The sequence below is a fragment of the Balaenoptera borealis genome (genome assembly GCF_965194805.1).
Source record: "Balaenoptera borealis genome assembly, chromosome: 7".
Classification (NCBI taxonomy): Eukaryota; Metazoa; Chordata; class Mammalia; order Artiodactyla; family Balaenopteridae; genus Balaenoptera; species Balaenoptera borealis.
The window spans coordinates 74230286-74246027 of record NC_138864.1 but is presented as its reverse complement, the minus strand read 5'-3'; the positions used below and the strand labels follow the sequence as shown (position 1 = coordinate 74246027).

The following is a 15742-nucleotide window of genomic DNA, read 5'->3' as shown; positions in this document are numbered from 1 at the left end:
TCTCTAGGCAGGAAACACAAGAGAAGGAAAAGACCTACAATAACAAACCCCAAACAATTATGAAAATGGTAATAGGAACATACATATCAATAATTACCTTAAATGTAAATGGATTAAATGCTCCCACCAAAAGACATAGACTGGCTGAATGGATACAAAAACAAGACCCGTACATATGCTGTCTACAAGAGACCCACTTCAGACCTAGGTACACATACAGACTGAAAGTGAGGGGATGGAAAAAGATATTCAAAATAAAATCAAAAGAGAGCTGGAGTAGCAATTCTCATAACAGACAAAACAGACTTACAATAAAGACCATTACAAGAGACAAAGAAGGACACTACCTAATGATCAAGGGATCAATCCAAGAAGAAGATATAACAATTGTAAATATTTATGCACCCAACATAGGAGAACCTCAATACGTAAGGCAAATACTAACAGCCATAAACAGGGAAATCGACAGTAACACAATCATAGTAGGGGACTTTAACACCCCACTTTCACCAGTGGACAAATCATCCAAAATGAAAATAAATAAGGAAACACAAGCTTTAAATGATACATTAAACAAGATGGACTTAATTGATATTTATAGGACATTCCATCCAAAAACAACAGAATACACATTCTTCTCAAGTGCTCACAGAACATTCTCCAGGATAGATCATATCATGGGTCACAAATCAAGCCTTGGTAAATTTAAGAAAATTGAAATCGGATCAAGTATCTTTTCCAACCACAACGTTATGAGACTAGATATCAATTACAGGAAAAAAATCTGTAAAAAATACAAACACATGGAGGGTAAACAATACACTACTTAACAACCAAGAGATCACTGAAGAAATCAAAGAGGAAATCAAAAAATACCTAGGAACAAATGACAATGAAAACACGATGCCCCAAAACCTATTGGATGCAGCAAAAGCAGTTCTAAGAGGGAAGTTTATAGCAATACAATCCTACCTTAAGAACAAGAAACATCTCAAATAAACAACCTAACCTTACATGTAAGGCAATTAGAGAAAGAAGAACAAAAAAACACCAAAGTTAGCAGAAGGAAAGAAATCATAAAGACCCGATCAGAAATAAATGAAAAAGAAATGAAGGAAACGATAGCAAACATCAATAAAACTAAAAGCTGGTTCTTTGAGAAGATAAACAAAATTGATAAACCATTAGCCAGACTCATCGAGAAAAAAAGGGAGAAGACTCAAATCAATAGAATTAGAAATGAAAAAGGAGAAGTAACAAATGACACTGCAGAAATACAAAGGATCATGAGAGATTACTACAAGCGACTATATGCCAATAAAATGGACAACCTGGAAGAAATGGACACATTCTTAGAAATACACAACCTTCTGAGACTGAACCAGGAAGAAACAGAAAATATGAACAGACCAATCACAAGCAATGAAGTTGAAACTGTGATTAAAAATCTTCCAACAAACAAAAGCCCAGTACCAGATGGCTTCACAGGCGAATTCTATCACACATTTTGAGAAGAACTAAAACACATCCTTCTCAAACTCTTCCAAAATATTGCAGAGGGAGGAACACTCCCAAACTCATTCTACGAGGCCACCATCACCCTGATACCAAAACCAGACAAAGATGTCACAAAGAAAGAAAACTACAGGCCAATATCACTGACGAACATAGATGCAAAAATCCTCAACAAAATACTAGCAAACAGAATCCAACAGCACATTAAAAGGATCACACACCATGATCAAGTGGGGTTCATACCAGGAATGCAAGGATTCTTCAATATACGCAAATCAATCAATGTGATACACCATATTAACAAATTGAAGGAGAAAAACCATATGATCATCTCAATAGATGCACAGAAAGCTTTTGACAAAATTCAACACCCATTTATGATAAAAGCCCTGCAGAAAGTAGGCATAGAGGGAACTTTCCTCAACATAATAAAGGCCATATATGAGAAACCCACAGCCAACATTGTTCTCAATGGTGAAAAACTGAAAGCATTTCCTCTAACATCAGGAACAAGACAAGGATGTCCACGTGTGCCACTATTATTCAACATAGTTTTGCCACGGCAATCAGAGAAGGAAAAGAAATAAAAGGAACACAAACTGGAAAAGAAGTAAAACTGTCACTGTTTGCAGATGACATGATACTATACATAGAGAATCCTAAAGATGCCACCAGGAAACTACTAGAGCTAATCAATGAATTCGGTAAAGTTGCAGGATACAAAATGAATGCACAGAAATCTCTTGCATTCCTATACACTAATGATGAAAAATCTGAAAGAGGAATTAAGGAAACACTCCCATTTACCATTGCAACAAAAAGAATAAAATACCTAGGAATAAACCCACCTAGGGAGACAAAAAATGTGTATGCTAAAATTATAAGACACTGCTGAAAGAAATTAAAGATGATACCAACGGATGGAGAGATATACCATGTTCTTGGATTGGAAGAATTAATATTGTGAAAATGACTATACTACCCAAAGCAATCTACAGAGCCAATGCAATCCCTATCAAATTACCAATGGCATTTTTTACAGAACTAGAACAAAAAATCTTAAAATTTGTATGGAGACACAGAAGACCCCGAATAGACAAAGCAGTCTTGAGGGAAAAAAATGGAGCTGGAGGAATCAGACTCCCTGACTTCAGACCATACTACAAAGCTACAGTAATCAAGACAATATGGTACTGGCACAAAAATAGAGATATAGATCAGTGGAACAGGATAGAAAGCCCATAGATAAACCCACGCACCTATGTTCAACTAATTTATGACAAAGGAGGCAAGCATATACAATGGAGAAAAGAGAGTCTCTTCAATAAGTGGTGCTGGGAAAACTGGACAGCTACATGTAAAAGAATGAAATTAGAACACTCCCTAACACCACACACAAAAGTAAACTCAAAATGGATTAGAGACCTAAATGTAAGACTGGACACTATAAAACCCTTAGAGGAAAACATAGGAAAAACACTCTTTGACATAAATCACACCAAGATCTTTTTTGATCCACCTCGTAGAGTAATGGAAATAAAAACAAAAATAAACAAATCAGACCTAATGAAACTTCAAAGCTTTTGCACAGCAAAGGAAACCATGAACAAGATGAAAAGACAACCCTCAGAATGGGAGAAAATATTTGCAAACGAATCGACGGATGAAGGATTAATCTCCAAAATATATAAACAACTCATGCAACTCAATATTAAAAAAAACAAACAACCATATCCAAAAATGGGCAGAAGACCTAAAAAGACATTTCTCCAAAGAAGACATACAGATGGGCAAGAAGCACATGAAAAGCTGCTCAACATCACTAATTATTAGAGAAATGCAAATCAAAATTACAATGAGGTATCACCTCACACCGGTTCGAATGGGCATCATCAGAAAATCTACAAACAACAAATGCTGGAGAGGGTGTGGAGAAAAGGGAACCCTCTTGCACTGTTGGTGGGAATGTAAATTGATACAGCCACTATGGAGAACAGTATGGAGGTTCCTTAAAAAACTAAAAATAGAATTACCATATGACCCAGCAATCCCACTACTGGGCGTATACCCAGAGAAAACCATAATTCAAAAAGACACATGCACCCCAATGTTCATTGCAGCACTATTTACAATAGCCAGGTCATGGAAGCAACCTAAATGCCTATCGACAGACGAATGGATAAGGAAGATGTGGTACATATATACAATGGAATATTACTCAGCCATAAAAAGGAACGAAATTGGGTCATTTGTAGAGACATGGATGAACCTAGAGACTGTCATACAGTCAGAAAGAGAAAAACAAATATCGTATATTAACGCATATATGTGGAACCTAGAAAAATGGTACGGATGATCCAGTTTGCAGGCAGAAATTGAGACACAGATGTAGAGAACAAACGTATGGACACCAAGGGGAGAAAGTGGTGGAGGGGTGGGGGTGGTGGTGTGATGAATTGGGCGACTGGGATTGACATGTATACACTGATGTGTATAAAATTGATGACTAATAAGAACCTGCTGTATAAAAATATAAATAAAATAAAATTTAAAAAAAAATTTTTTTTAAATATAAATAAATGTATGGCTTTTTTCTGAGTCTTGTTTTTCCAGACAACTCAATTAACTGTAGATTCCTATAAGTTTTTAAGAAAATTCTTTCTGTCTTCTTCATGAAATATATTGTAGACATTTGCATTAACCAAGTCTTCTTGCTTACACTGCAGGTGTTGTGATATTTTCTGATACAAATACAATGTTTCCATCATGATTTACCACGAAAAGGAAACCATCTAATTCCTGAAGTAAAAGTGGTCCTAAGGAGTTTTTATCAGTAACTCCCTGTCCTGTAGAAGACACATCAGCTTTCTTTACATCATTTTCATAATTCTTGAATGATTATGAGCTAAATTCACACTTTTACCATGTCTTTAATAATGCACCAACCTTAGAATAGTTTAACTCCTTTCCTCCCTCCTGCCCTTTGTGCTACTCTTGCCATATATTTTACTACCACATGTTATAAAACCCAAGAGACATTTTTAATATTGTTACTTTAGTCAGTATTCTTTATATTCACTTGTTCTGGTGATCTTCATTCCTTCCTATAATTTTGTGCTTCCTCATGAATTATTTTCCTTCTTGTGTTTCTTCTTATACAGATACAAATTACAAATTCTCTGAGTTTGTTTTTCTTTTTGGTAAGTCTTTGTTTCACTACCAGTCTCCAGTATAGAAAAAAAAAAAGGAAAATTACATTGATATTGTGAGTTTGGGTTAGACTGTAGACAATTGTGTATGCTAAGCTGAAGGGTAAGTACTTTATTGAAGGGGTAACGAAGAGCCACTAAATTAAGCCATACAATGAGCTTTGTGGCAATTTACTAGACCATTTAGAAGGAAGAGAAACTAGAAGTAGGGAGACCACTTAGAAGGTTGTTGAAAGCTATAGTAAGGACTCAAACTTTAGGGGGGTCACTACAGGAATAGAAAGAAGTGAGCAAACCAAAGAGATGTTGATAAGGAAGAATAGATACGATTTAAGAACTATTTGGATATGGACAAATGAGAGAAAAATGGTCAGTGTAAAATGGTTGCCAGACTTCAAAGCCAGTAACTAATTTAACTGTGCTACTATTAACACAAGTGGGAAGTTAAAAGGAAAACTCAGATTGGCAAGGGAGATGAAATATTGCATATCATGTTTCAGGAGCTTGGGAATTTAGGTGGAAATGCCCAGAAGACATCTGGAAGTTTCAGAGAAATAAGAGATAAAAATATAGGTCTGAGAGACATTTACTATAGATACTAATTGAAAATGTGACTACAATGGGACATAAGAATGGAAGGGAATAAAAAAGAGTGTCTAGAGAAGCTGTACCCCTCTCTTCTCATTCCACTGACCTCTCCACCCCACAAATTCTTCTTCTACAGACTTTGCCCCAATGTGCTAGCTAATAATCCCTGACTGCCATGCCAGACAGGAGCAGGCTTGGGAAGGGATAATTGCAAAAGCAACAGTGAAGTTTGTGACTTCAAGAAGAAAGTGAAGGAAGAAGATAAGGGATAGAAGGGCAAACCCATGTATTAGGAGAGGAAAGAGTATATTCTATGTCCACAGGACCACCCAACTGAGGTGGTCATATGTAGGTTAAAATATATATGTAATGTAATACTCATAATTTGAGCTGAGAGATTGTCCATATATTTCAATTAATTTTGTCTAACAGAAGTCTAGTTAACACAAGTCTTACAAGTGAGAGTTGTTTTATTATTCATACTTTTTTATCTTTTTGAAATCTTATACAATCAATGTGCATTCCATTTTCAATTAGGAAAATCAACACTTTTTTGCTAACTTCCCTTCTAACTCTGAATCATCCTTTCAAAAAAATTTTTTTTCAATATTAGATAGAATGCTCTGGTGTATGTCATTGTCTAAAACCAGGGTTACAGCAGGGAATTCAGCAATGAGAATAACAGTCCTGCTTAACACAATCCAGGAACAGAATGATCAGGAAAGTGGATAAAACATTTCAGGGCTACAGAGAACCTGAGTGTTCTTGAGCAATAAAATAATATTTTAGTTAATTATCTTAACTTTTCTTATCTCTGAAGAACAGCTTCATGTACAGTGTTAACATCATAGCACAAGAAAGAATCTCTAGAGATCATCTACTTTTAAGCAATTGAACATCTCAATCATCTAAGACCAAAAGTTGTCTAAGCTCTTGAACATCTCCACAACCTCCCTTAACAACCCATTCAAAAAACAAAAGAAAACAAAAACAAAAAACAACCCAACCCATTCCAATGTTCTGAGGTTATGATAGTGATAAATTTAACGTCATATATTTGATTGCAAAATAGGTTCTATAGGAGTAGGGAGAGGAGAGACACTTGAGGTTCAGTCTGAAGTCCCATTTAAGTCCCAATAGTTGGTCTTGCTGAGAAGGCAAAATCACGTTCAAATAGTATCATGTACTCTTAAGTTCTGAGAAAGCTCAATTTAGAAGCATAGTAGAAATTTCTTATTACAAGATTCCACCTGGAGGACACCTGGAAGTGTCCAAGTTCTCAAAAAGAAGTAAAATATAAAATGAACAGTCCTTTGGGGTATTCAATTATTGCTAATTATCCAGTTATTGGAGAGGTCATTTGTTTTTTACAACTAAACTGAAGTTATTCTCCTATGAATAGACCTACCTCCAAAGGGTAAATACACATCATCAAGTGAAATACACAAGTTGCATATCCATCCCTTTCTGATGTGAAACAAAATTATAAATAGTAAGGATGTACTTGACAACCAATTTCCATTCCCACGGAGTAAAGCCAAACAATGAATCCTTACCATGTGAGCAGACATCAGCCATTACTTGAAAACTTAAGAACTGATTCGCAAAAACCTGCATCCAAAGTGGCACTGCATAATGGGTATATTTGCTCTTCCTTAGAAACTCAAATTGAGCTCTGCAGCTGGCAAAGCATAGCAGTGATCCAGCATTAAATAACAAAGCCATATTTCAAAGTCATTCATAATTTAAGGCTGGAAATTTTACCTGTTTGTAAGTTGCTATTAACTGGCTATATCATAATATAGTTGAATAAGAGCAAAACCATTTGACTATTACTCTTTCATTATTAATTAAGGATTAAGATTACTTATGACACACCATTTTGTGTTCTCCAAAGGTTCTGGTGAAATCATCATCAATTTTATGCAAGATATAAAATAGATGACTGGTCCTTGGAAAATTTTCTAAGTTTAGTTTGTAACTGGCATGTGGTTCTTTGGAGATTTGCTCTCTAAAAATCTGAAAATCATGTGCATGCAAGCATTTGCTTTTTTATGGGCATTAATTAAATGTTTATCAATGCTAACAGTTAATCCTTTTTTTTCTTTCTTTCTTAATATTGCTGTTGATTGCAGACTGGGAATGTCATGGGTTCCATAATGGCTTACAGAGTATACATTGACACATCAAATTAAAGCAGTTATAATTTCAATTACTTAGGTAACCATCTGGGAAATGTCAGAAATCTTCAGCTGTTATAAACGCCGTTTGGTTCCCACTTGTATTTTATAGCAAGCATCTAGATCCTTCCTATTTTTTATATTATCAAGTCAGAGCATAGAGAGGTACTCTTCAAAGTGTCTCCACATATCATTTTCATTCTTACGGTGTTCAAAGGGCCAGTTCTAAGGCTTTCTCTCCAAACTGCTGAGAGACTGGCTTATTTTCAATCCAAGAATGCACGATGATAGGAGTTACATGGAACTGCCTTATCTAACATTCCTAATATATACCACAAACTATTCAGCTAAGATTTGTTGACTTGTCCCCCTGACAAGTCAACACGATTCAAAGCCCAAGTCACCAAAACAGTACCAGGCATTTGATTCAGAGCAGGACTCAACACTCCCAGGTGTAAGGTATGACCAGACCACTCTACCATATTTGATACATTCATGATTAACCTCATTTGTGGCTGCCAATCTGAAAGAGGCCAGCAGGAGCCTGTGAAGGATCGTAAGTGAACTCTTGGCCACACTCCCCATAAGTCTGCTCTTATTTAGATAGCTGTGTAGATGGACATATCACAAAATGTGCTCACGATATGAAAATATGCCAAAAGGAACAAGCAAATCCTAACTTCAGTTTAGAGTCAAAGGTAGGAATGTGGATATGAACCAGGGCAATGCAACGCTGAGCAGGCTGAGTGGAGAGACATTTAATGATTCATCTAACCAGCTGGCTTTCAGGAGGGCTCCAAATGCACTGGCCCCTGGCATACTTTATTTTTGCCCCCAGCACTGCAGGCACTGAGACAAAAAGCATGGAGCAGGTAGTGGGCTAGTAAGACAAGAGGACAATTGTAGTGTTGTTTAGGCACAACCTTATTCTGTTCCCCGGAGGTTAGAGAAATTATTTCCTTTAACTACATAAACTCATTTATTTAAATTATATCAGAGATAAGATATTGCATTCTTTTGGGGTCAAGTGCAGTTCCTTTCAACAAATCTTCATGTCAGAACTTTCTAAAGTTCTATACCAGGGCTTCAATGCTAAAATTGGGAAAAGGTCCTTTGTATGAAAATGCTTCTTAATAAATTATCTACTAATAAATAAAATTATTTGCCCTTTTTTCTTTTTGAGCAATTTATCACCAGTGGAAATACCAAGGAATGACTTGAGAGCTACCCCACCATAATATTCAATAGCCCATTCCAAGCCACCCCAAATAAACACACAATCCTAAGTAAACCACTGGGTTAGTTATTCAAATACTACAGGAAATTTCCCTGTTCCCCTTTCCTAACAGCCACCACAAGCGTGTCCTATATGGAAATTCTAGAACCATAATGTCCTCTTTCTTTTTCTTCTTTTTCTCCTCTTTCCATCTCCATGTTTCTTAAACTAGTTTCCTTCAAAGTCTCTGCTGTAAAGAAGTAGGCCTTAGTAGAGAAAGAAAAATGTGTTTAGTGGCCATATCCCAAGCCTCAGTTAACATCTTCTTTCCTTTCTCTTTTTTTCTTAGGATGTGATACAATACAACATAACATAACATAACATATGATACAATATTTCTGTTACTATTATAATATAATGCCACATAGCGACTCTGAGGTTGTAATTAGTAGATAAGGAGCAAAAATATACTTTCCAGGATGGGTCACCGTGATTGGACTAACCCTCAGTCTTTCAAAGTTGAGGCTATAGTTACTGTAGTAACATACCATAGTCTGGATATGCTTCATATGTTGTCTCCCATGGGTAGCCTTGCCAGGTACCAGTCACCCAACAGAAAGACAAGTACCAGGCAAGAAAGGACAAAGCTCCTCTGAGTCCCTTTAGCACTTTATTTGTGCTATTAATATGTCATTTTATATATTATAACAGAGTTAATTATTAATATGCCATGTCTCTCCCTAGATTATGAGCTATGTGAGGGCAAAATCCATAACATATTTATCATTATCTGATTACCTCTTCACACAAAGCTTAGCACACAGTTGTTACCAAAAAATGTGTGTTCAATGAATGAATGTCATAAATTAAGACAACCTCTTGTAGAAGGAACCTCTACACCAAATTTGATAATCATGGCAACTGGCTGTCTTTAGAAAGGAGAGTAGGTGGAATGGAACTCTGATTTAGCTGAAAAGAAAGATGAGATAACATGAAGTCAAAATAGAAGAAAATGGAGAAAACAAATCTAGTTTTCTTCCAAAATATCAGCTTTATGAACTAATGAAACTCATATGTGTAGGTACACACTATATGTTTAAAAGTACCCATCATGACTGTGATAAGTCTGAAAGTCCTAGCCTTCCAAGCCTTGAGCCTAGAGAAGTGGACAAAGCTACTAATTTGAGCCAACATGTGATGAACTGGAGGAATCCATAATAGTTTATCTGTCATCTTGGTTTCATATGTCAATGGGTCCATTGAGCACAGTGAGGATCCACTGAGAGGAAATGAGAACTTAGTAGATTCCTCAAGATAAGTAGGTCTCCTGAGTGTGACGTACCTGCTCCTACTATGGCCTGTTTCTCCAGCCTCCAGCATTTAAATCCAATGAATGTCCACAAGACCAACAGTGATTTCATGACAAGAAAGAAACAAGGTATCACCTATCATGGGAGCCAAAACTTGTTAGAATCACTTCATTTAGGTGAGTGTAAAAAAAAGACCTGGACAAAGAGGTATTCTGAGAAGTCACCTTAGTCCAAGAAACAGCACCAACTAAAACAACCAGGTGTGGATTTCAAAGCAGGTAGTACCCAAATAACTCATAATCTTCTTTTTATCCATAAGCTCTGATTGGTGTTTTTATTATTTGAAGGTTGAATTCACCTGAAATTAGTGTGTCTTTGTTCAGACTGCTATAACAAAATACCATAGACCAGGTGGCTTAAACAATACATACTTATTTGTCACAGTTCTGGAGACTGGGAAGTCCAAGATCAAGGTGTCTGGTGAGATCCCTCTTCCTGGTTTGCAGATGGCTGCCTTCTTGCTGAATCCTCACATGGCAGAGACAGATCATCTCCCTTCTGTCTCTTCTTATAAAGGCACTAATCCCATTCATGAGAGCTCCACTCTCATGACCTAATTACTTACCAAAGCTCCATCTCTAAATGCCACCACATTGAAGAGTAGGGCTTCAACATTTGAAATGGGGTTTGGGAGGGGATGGAAAATAGACACAAACATTCAGTCCACAGCAGTGTGTGACTAAATTAAAGAATTTCCCATACTTAGTCATCAAGAGAAGAGGGCTTTAGAAAGGTCTCTAAGATCTACTTTTGAAGCCAAGGACATTAAGAACATTAAGCCTTCCTTTGACTCCTTCCTAAGAGATCCCATCACAATTAATAATTAGAAAATAATTAGAGGGGCTTCCCTGGTGGCGCAGTGGTTGAGAATCTGCCTGCCAATGCAGGGGACACGGGTTCGAGCCCTGGTCTGGGAAGATCCCACATGCCGCAGAGCGACTAGGCTCGTGAGCCACAATTGCTGAGCCTGCGCGTCTGGAGCCTGTGCTCCGCAACAACAGAGGCCGTGACAGTGAGAGGCCCGCGCACCGCGATGAAGAGTGGCCCCTGCTCACCGCAACTAGAGAAAGCCCTAGCACAGAAACGAAGACCCAACACAGCCAAAAATAAAATTAAATAATTAATTAATTAATTTAAAAAAAAGAAAATAATTAGAAAATGAGCTAACAGTCTGACTTTAGCCTCCTTTCTCCAGCCTCCAACATTTGGATCCCAGTGACCATTCACAAAACCAACAGAATAATAGGCAATACACCTTCTCTGAACACAATGTCTTATCATATACAGTCTCTCCTCTCCAGAATAAAACAGGAAACATATGGTTCTCAATGTTTTCAATCTTTTGCTTGCCCAATGTTCAATGAATTCCTAAGGGGAATTAATCTAATGAGTAGAGTTTCAAGCCATGAGCCAAACATGATCATGGTCAAGAATAACACCTATATCCCTGGCAGAGTAAAAACTTTAAATTACTCAGACAATGGTTAACAAATAAATAATTTTCTAGGAAACTCTAGAAAAGAAATGCAAAGTATATGCAAGCTTGAGCATATTTTCCTTTAACCCTTTCCCAGAAATAAATTTATGGAAAAAATAACTTTCGAGTGTTATCTAGAGTCAGAGACAACTAAACTCCACCCATGAGAACTACCATTAGTGGCAAAATCACTGTAGGGATTTGAGGAGCCAGACAAGTTTATTTTGCATCACTTAATGCCAGCAAACAAAACATGAACACTAAAGTGTGAAAGAAAATTCTTAAGCTGATTTCAAATCACAGGCATATGTTTGGCTGGAAAAACACATTGAGGAACAAACACTTCAAAGGAAAATCCTTTAGAAATGGAATCACTGGCACTAGACCCACAGTCTGTTAAATTGTTTGACCAAAAAGACTGCTTCAAGAATCCTCAGCTCTTTACTCCTATAACCAAAGCAGGAATATTTGGAAGCAGTCCTGAAACCATAACTTCACTTGTGACACAATCCCTTTTCCATAACTCTGGCCAAACAGTCTAACTCTCTAAGGAACCAAGAATCAAGCAACCTCTTGTTCTTGATGTATCCAAGTAAAAAGGACTTCCCAAAGGTGATTAACTGTGATACAAATAGAATGCAAAACTACTCCACAGATGCACCACTACTTTTGATAGTCATAATATTATCAACTTTGAGTTGTTATTTTCTTGTAGGCTCATTTACGCCTTATCTTTCAGATTACCGTGTATTTGTGTGCGTGTGTGTGTGTGAGTACATATACCCACATATATATAACAAAAGAACTTCAATTCAGGACTTAAAATCAACGACAATTTTTAAACCACTAGAGGGAAAGTTTGAGAAAACTTTTGTCTTTCATTTCTTTTGTTCCACAAATCAAGTATACATCTAATTCTCTATGTTTATTGAATAAGCTTAGATGGAAGAAGGCAAATAGTAGACGATGAAAATAAATTCCCCATCCAGACAAACAGTCTTTGTTGGAACATAAATTATAGTTGTGAACATAAATTATACATAGAAAAACCATTATATACATATATGCATATTTCTGAGTGTTTACATTCCTCATAAAATGAGTATAAGAGGGGACAATTCCCATATCTCTAGGTGCCAGCAGCATTGAAAGCATTTAGTAAGAGATAATTTTCAGAAGTTTTTCAAAACCAATCCTTTTCCAAGTACTTTATGTGCATTAAGTTCACCTTTCATTCAGCTACAAATTAGGAAATGTACACTACCCATATACCAAGAAAGTTCTCTGTGATGCTAAGTAGTGTCACTATTATTTTCTGCACAAAAGCACATGGCATTTTTTATTTTACCTTCCACCAGACAGTGAGAGGCAGTTTTCTCCTTCTAAAGCTCACATGAGTATTCACTCACCCAGGCTCTTATGTTTTCTGCCCTGCTCTCTGGCAGGCCTCAGACCTGAAGAATTTTAAGGCATCAAAAATTTTAGCAGAGAACCTCTAGGAGTCAAAAAGCCTCACCCCTAGTGTTCAGAAGCACTAGTGTATTGGGGTACCAAAAGCAGCACAGAAAAGGGGGTACCAGAAGCAGATGCACTGCATGCTAAAAGAGAAAAGCCACTTCAAAAAAGGGCAACTATTTACATGAAGCACAATGAGACTCCCCCACTACCATCACCATCACCTTCCAAAAACTGTCTTGATATTTGCTTATTGCTCAAAAATGCAATCACTCTCCTGGAATTCATCATTCTTTTCCCTGCTTAGATAACCCCTAAAGGGACATCATGACAGGAGCTCTTTCTGAACCCAGTTAGATAGCACAGAGAGTAGGTTCTACTTCTGCCAAAAGAGTTGAAGAGCAAAGGAGAACAAGGGATTATATAAGACATTCCCAACAAAGGCTTGCTCTGATTCTCCATCTCAAGACTGGACAATGCTAAGCGATATAAACTTCAGCTATTCTCATTACACTCCTAGGTTATCACCTCTAGGTCACCATCAGTTGCATGTCTCAGCAATTAGTTGTAAAAATGGAAACCTCTCTGACTTCTGGTTTTCAGGATTCTTGAAACTAAAAAGAAACTTACTCTAGAAAGAATGAAGATAAAGACTAAATGGCAAATGAATGAGTGATCTGGCAGATACTTTCTTCAGTTGAACAGTCATAACTTTGTCTTGTTTAGTAAACCTCAAAAGAAGATCTCACATGTCCCTTCTTCCTTGCCTTGTCTCTCTCCATCACCCTACACCACCCCGAGTTGGAATGAATCTCATCCTTCTTTACGTTCCCATAACATTTTGTTCAAATACTTATCATATCCTGCTATAGCTCTACCATAATTGCATTTATGTCTGATCTCCCCCACTGGATAGCAAATTGGTTGAGATCAGAGAATAGGTTTCATTTTACATTTTTTTCTCTCCAGTGTGCTTTGAAATAAATGTTTGTTGGATTAAATCAAATTGAAAATAATTTAAAGTACTGCAAATAGTTGAATCCCTACTGCCTGTATAGGATATTTATCATGAAGTTGAAAAATGTCCACATGTAAAGTCTGTAGCAAAAATTGTGGGAGTAGCAAAAGAACCAGGAGTATGACAGATTAGGAATTGCTTTCTTTTTTCTTAAGAAGGACATATTGGGACTTCCCTGGTGGTCCAGTGGTTAAGACACCATGCTCCCAATGCAGGGGGCCCAGGTTCGATCCCTGGTCAGGGAACTAAGATCCCACATACCGCAACTAAGCCCCTGCGCCGCAACTACAGAGTCCGTGCGCTCTAGAGCCTGAGGGAACCGCAACCAGAGAATCCCTCGCACCGCAACAAAGACCCAGTGCAGCCAAAATTAATTAATTAATTAATTAATTTTTTAAAAATTTAAAAAGGACGTGGTATTATATTCAGAAGCCAAGATAAGCATCCTGTTATCCAGGTGAATGAGAATCTATTAAAACAGGATTGCATAGGGCCTTTCTGAAGTAAATGGGTACAACTACAGAGAAAGAGTTTAGAGCAGGAGTTAAGAGTAAGGACTCTAAACTTAAAGGGTCTCCCAATGGCCAATCTGGGGAATATTTGAGCAACAAAATAAATAATTATAGTAACAGATATAACCCATAGAATAAAATAAGAACTCATGTAGTCTCTACTGATTAAATAATGACAGTCCTTCCTTGCAGTAGAATTCCACTAATAACTGTAGAAGAAATGGTGGAAATAGAAAATCACCATACAGCAAACACCACCATTAGAACTGTTTCAGGCAAGTATCGTTAATAGATGCTAAAATTCAGGGCAAGAGTATGATGAGAAGCAGGAAATTTACATTGTCTCAAAATATCATTTGACAGCAAATGAATGAGACTTCTTTAACAAATAAAACTCTACATCCAGTGAGTGGTCCCGTAATATTGTCTTGAAAGACTGTATATACTTACTCCTGTTTGGTATATTTTTTAAACTACATTTTCAAATGTAAAAGGCAAAAATGGTATATTTTCAGTGGAGAAATCTGGCAGACACCACATTAACCAAATGATCAAATTTAACATCACCAGTGATGGACAAATCAAAATTATATGCCTCTGATATGATTCACAACATCACTTCTACAGCATTTTGGCAAAAAAGGCAAAACCTGAATTTAATCATGAGGAAATATCAGACAAACCCAAATTGAAGGCCATTCAATGAAATAATTGGCCAATACTCTTAAATGGTGTCATGAGCATAAAAGACCAAAAAAAAAAAAAATTATCAGGAACTTCCTAGATTGGAAGAGACACTATAACTAAATGCTTGTGTGAGTTTGACTATGTTAGATTCCTCGTATAAGTGGTATCCTGCAGTATTTATCTTTCTGTGTCTGGCTTAATTCACTTAATTCACCTAATATCCTCCAGTTTCATCCATGTTGTTGCAAATGGCAGGATTTCCTTCTTTCTCATGGCTGAATAATATTCATACATATGTACACACACACACACACCACATGCACATTCTCTTTATCTATTCATTAGTCAATAGAGTTAAGTTGCTTCCATGTCTTAGCTATTGTGAATTATGCTACAGTGAACATGGGAACATAGATATCTCTTTGAGATATTGATTTCATTTCCTTCAGGATATATACACACAAGTGGGATTGCTGGATCAAATGGTAGTTCTATTTTTAATTTTTTGAGGACTC

The 15742-nt window shown here is 36.8% G+C and overlaps 1 protein-coding gene across 2 annotated transcripts in view; it reads right to left on the bottom strand.

The window, feature by feature from the left end:
- LOC309631734 (uncharacterized protein) overlaps nt 1-15742 on the bottom strand; it is a 492832-nt gene that overhangs the window by 424357 nt on the left and 52733 nt on the right. Inside the window, exon 1 of one of the 2 annotated variants that reach the window (XM_082398599.1) lies at nt 4595-14938. The exons of the other annotated variant lie outside the window; for it this stretch is intronic. Within the exon in view, the coding sequence (XP_082254725.1) occupies nt 4595-4613 (19 nt within the window). The 5' untranslated portion in view covers nt 4614-14938. Of the gene's footprint in view, nt 1-4594; nt 14939-15742 lie in introns of those variants that run through there. 2 annotated transcript variants of the gene reach the window in all.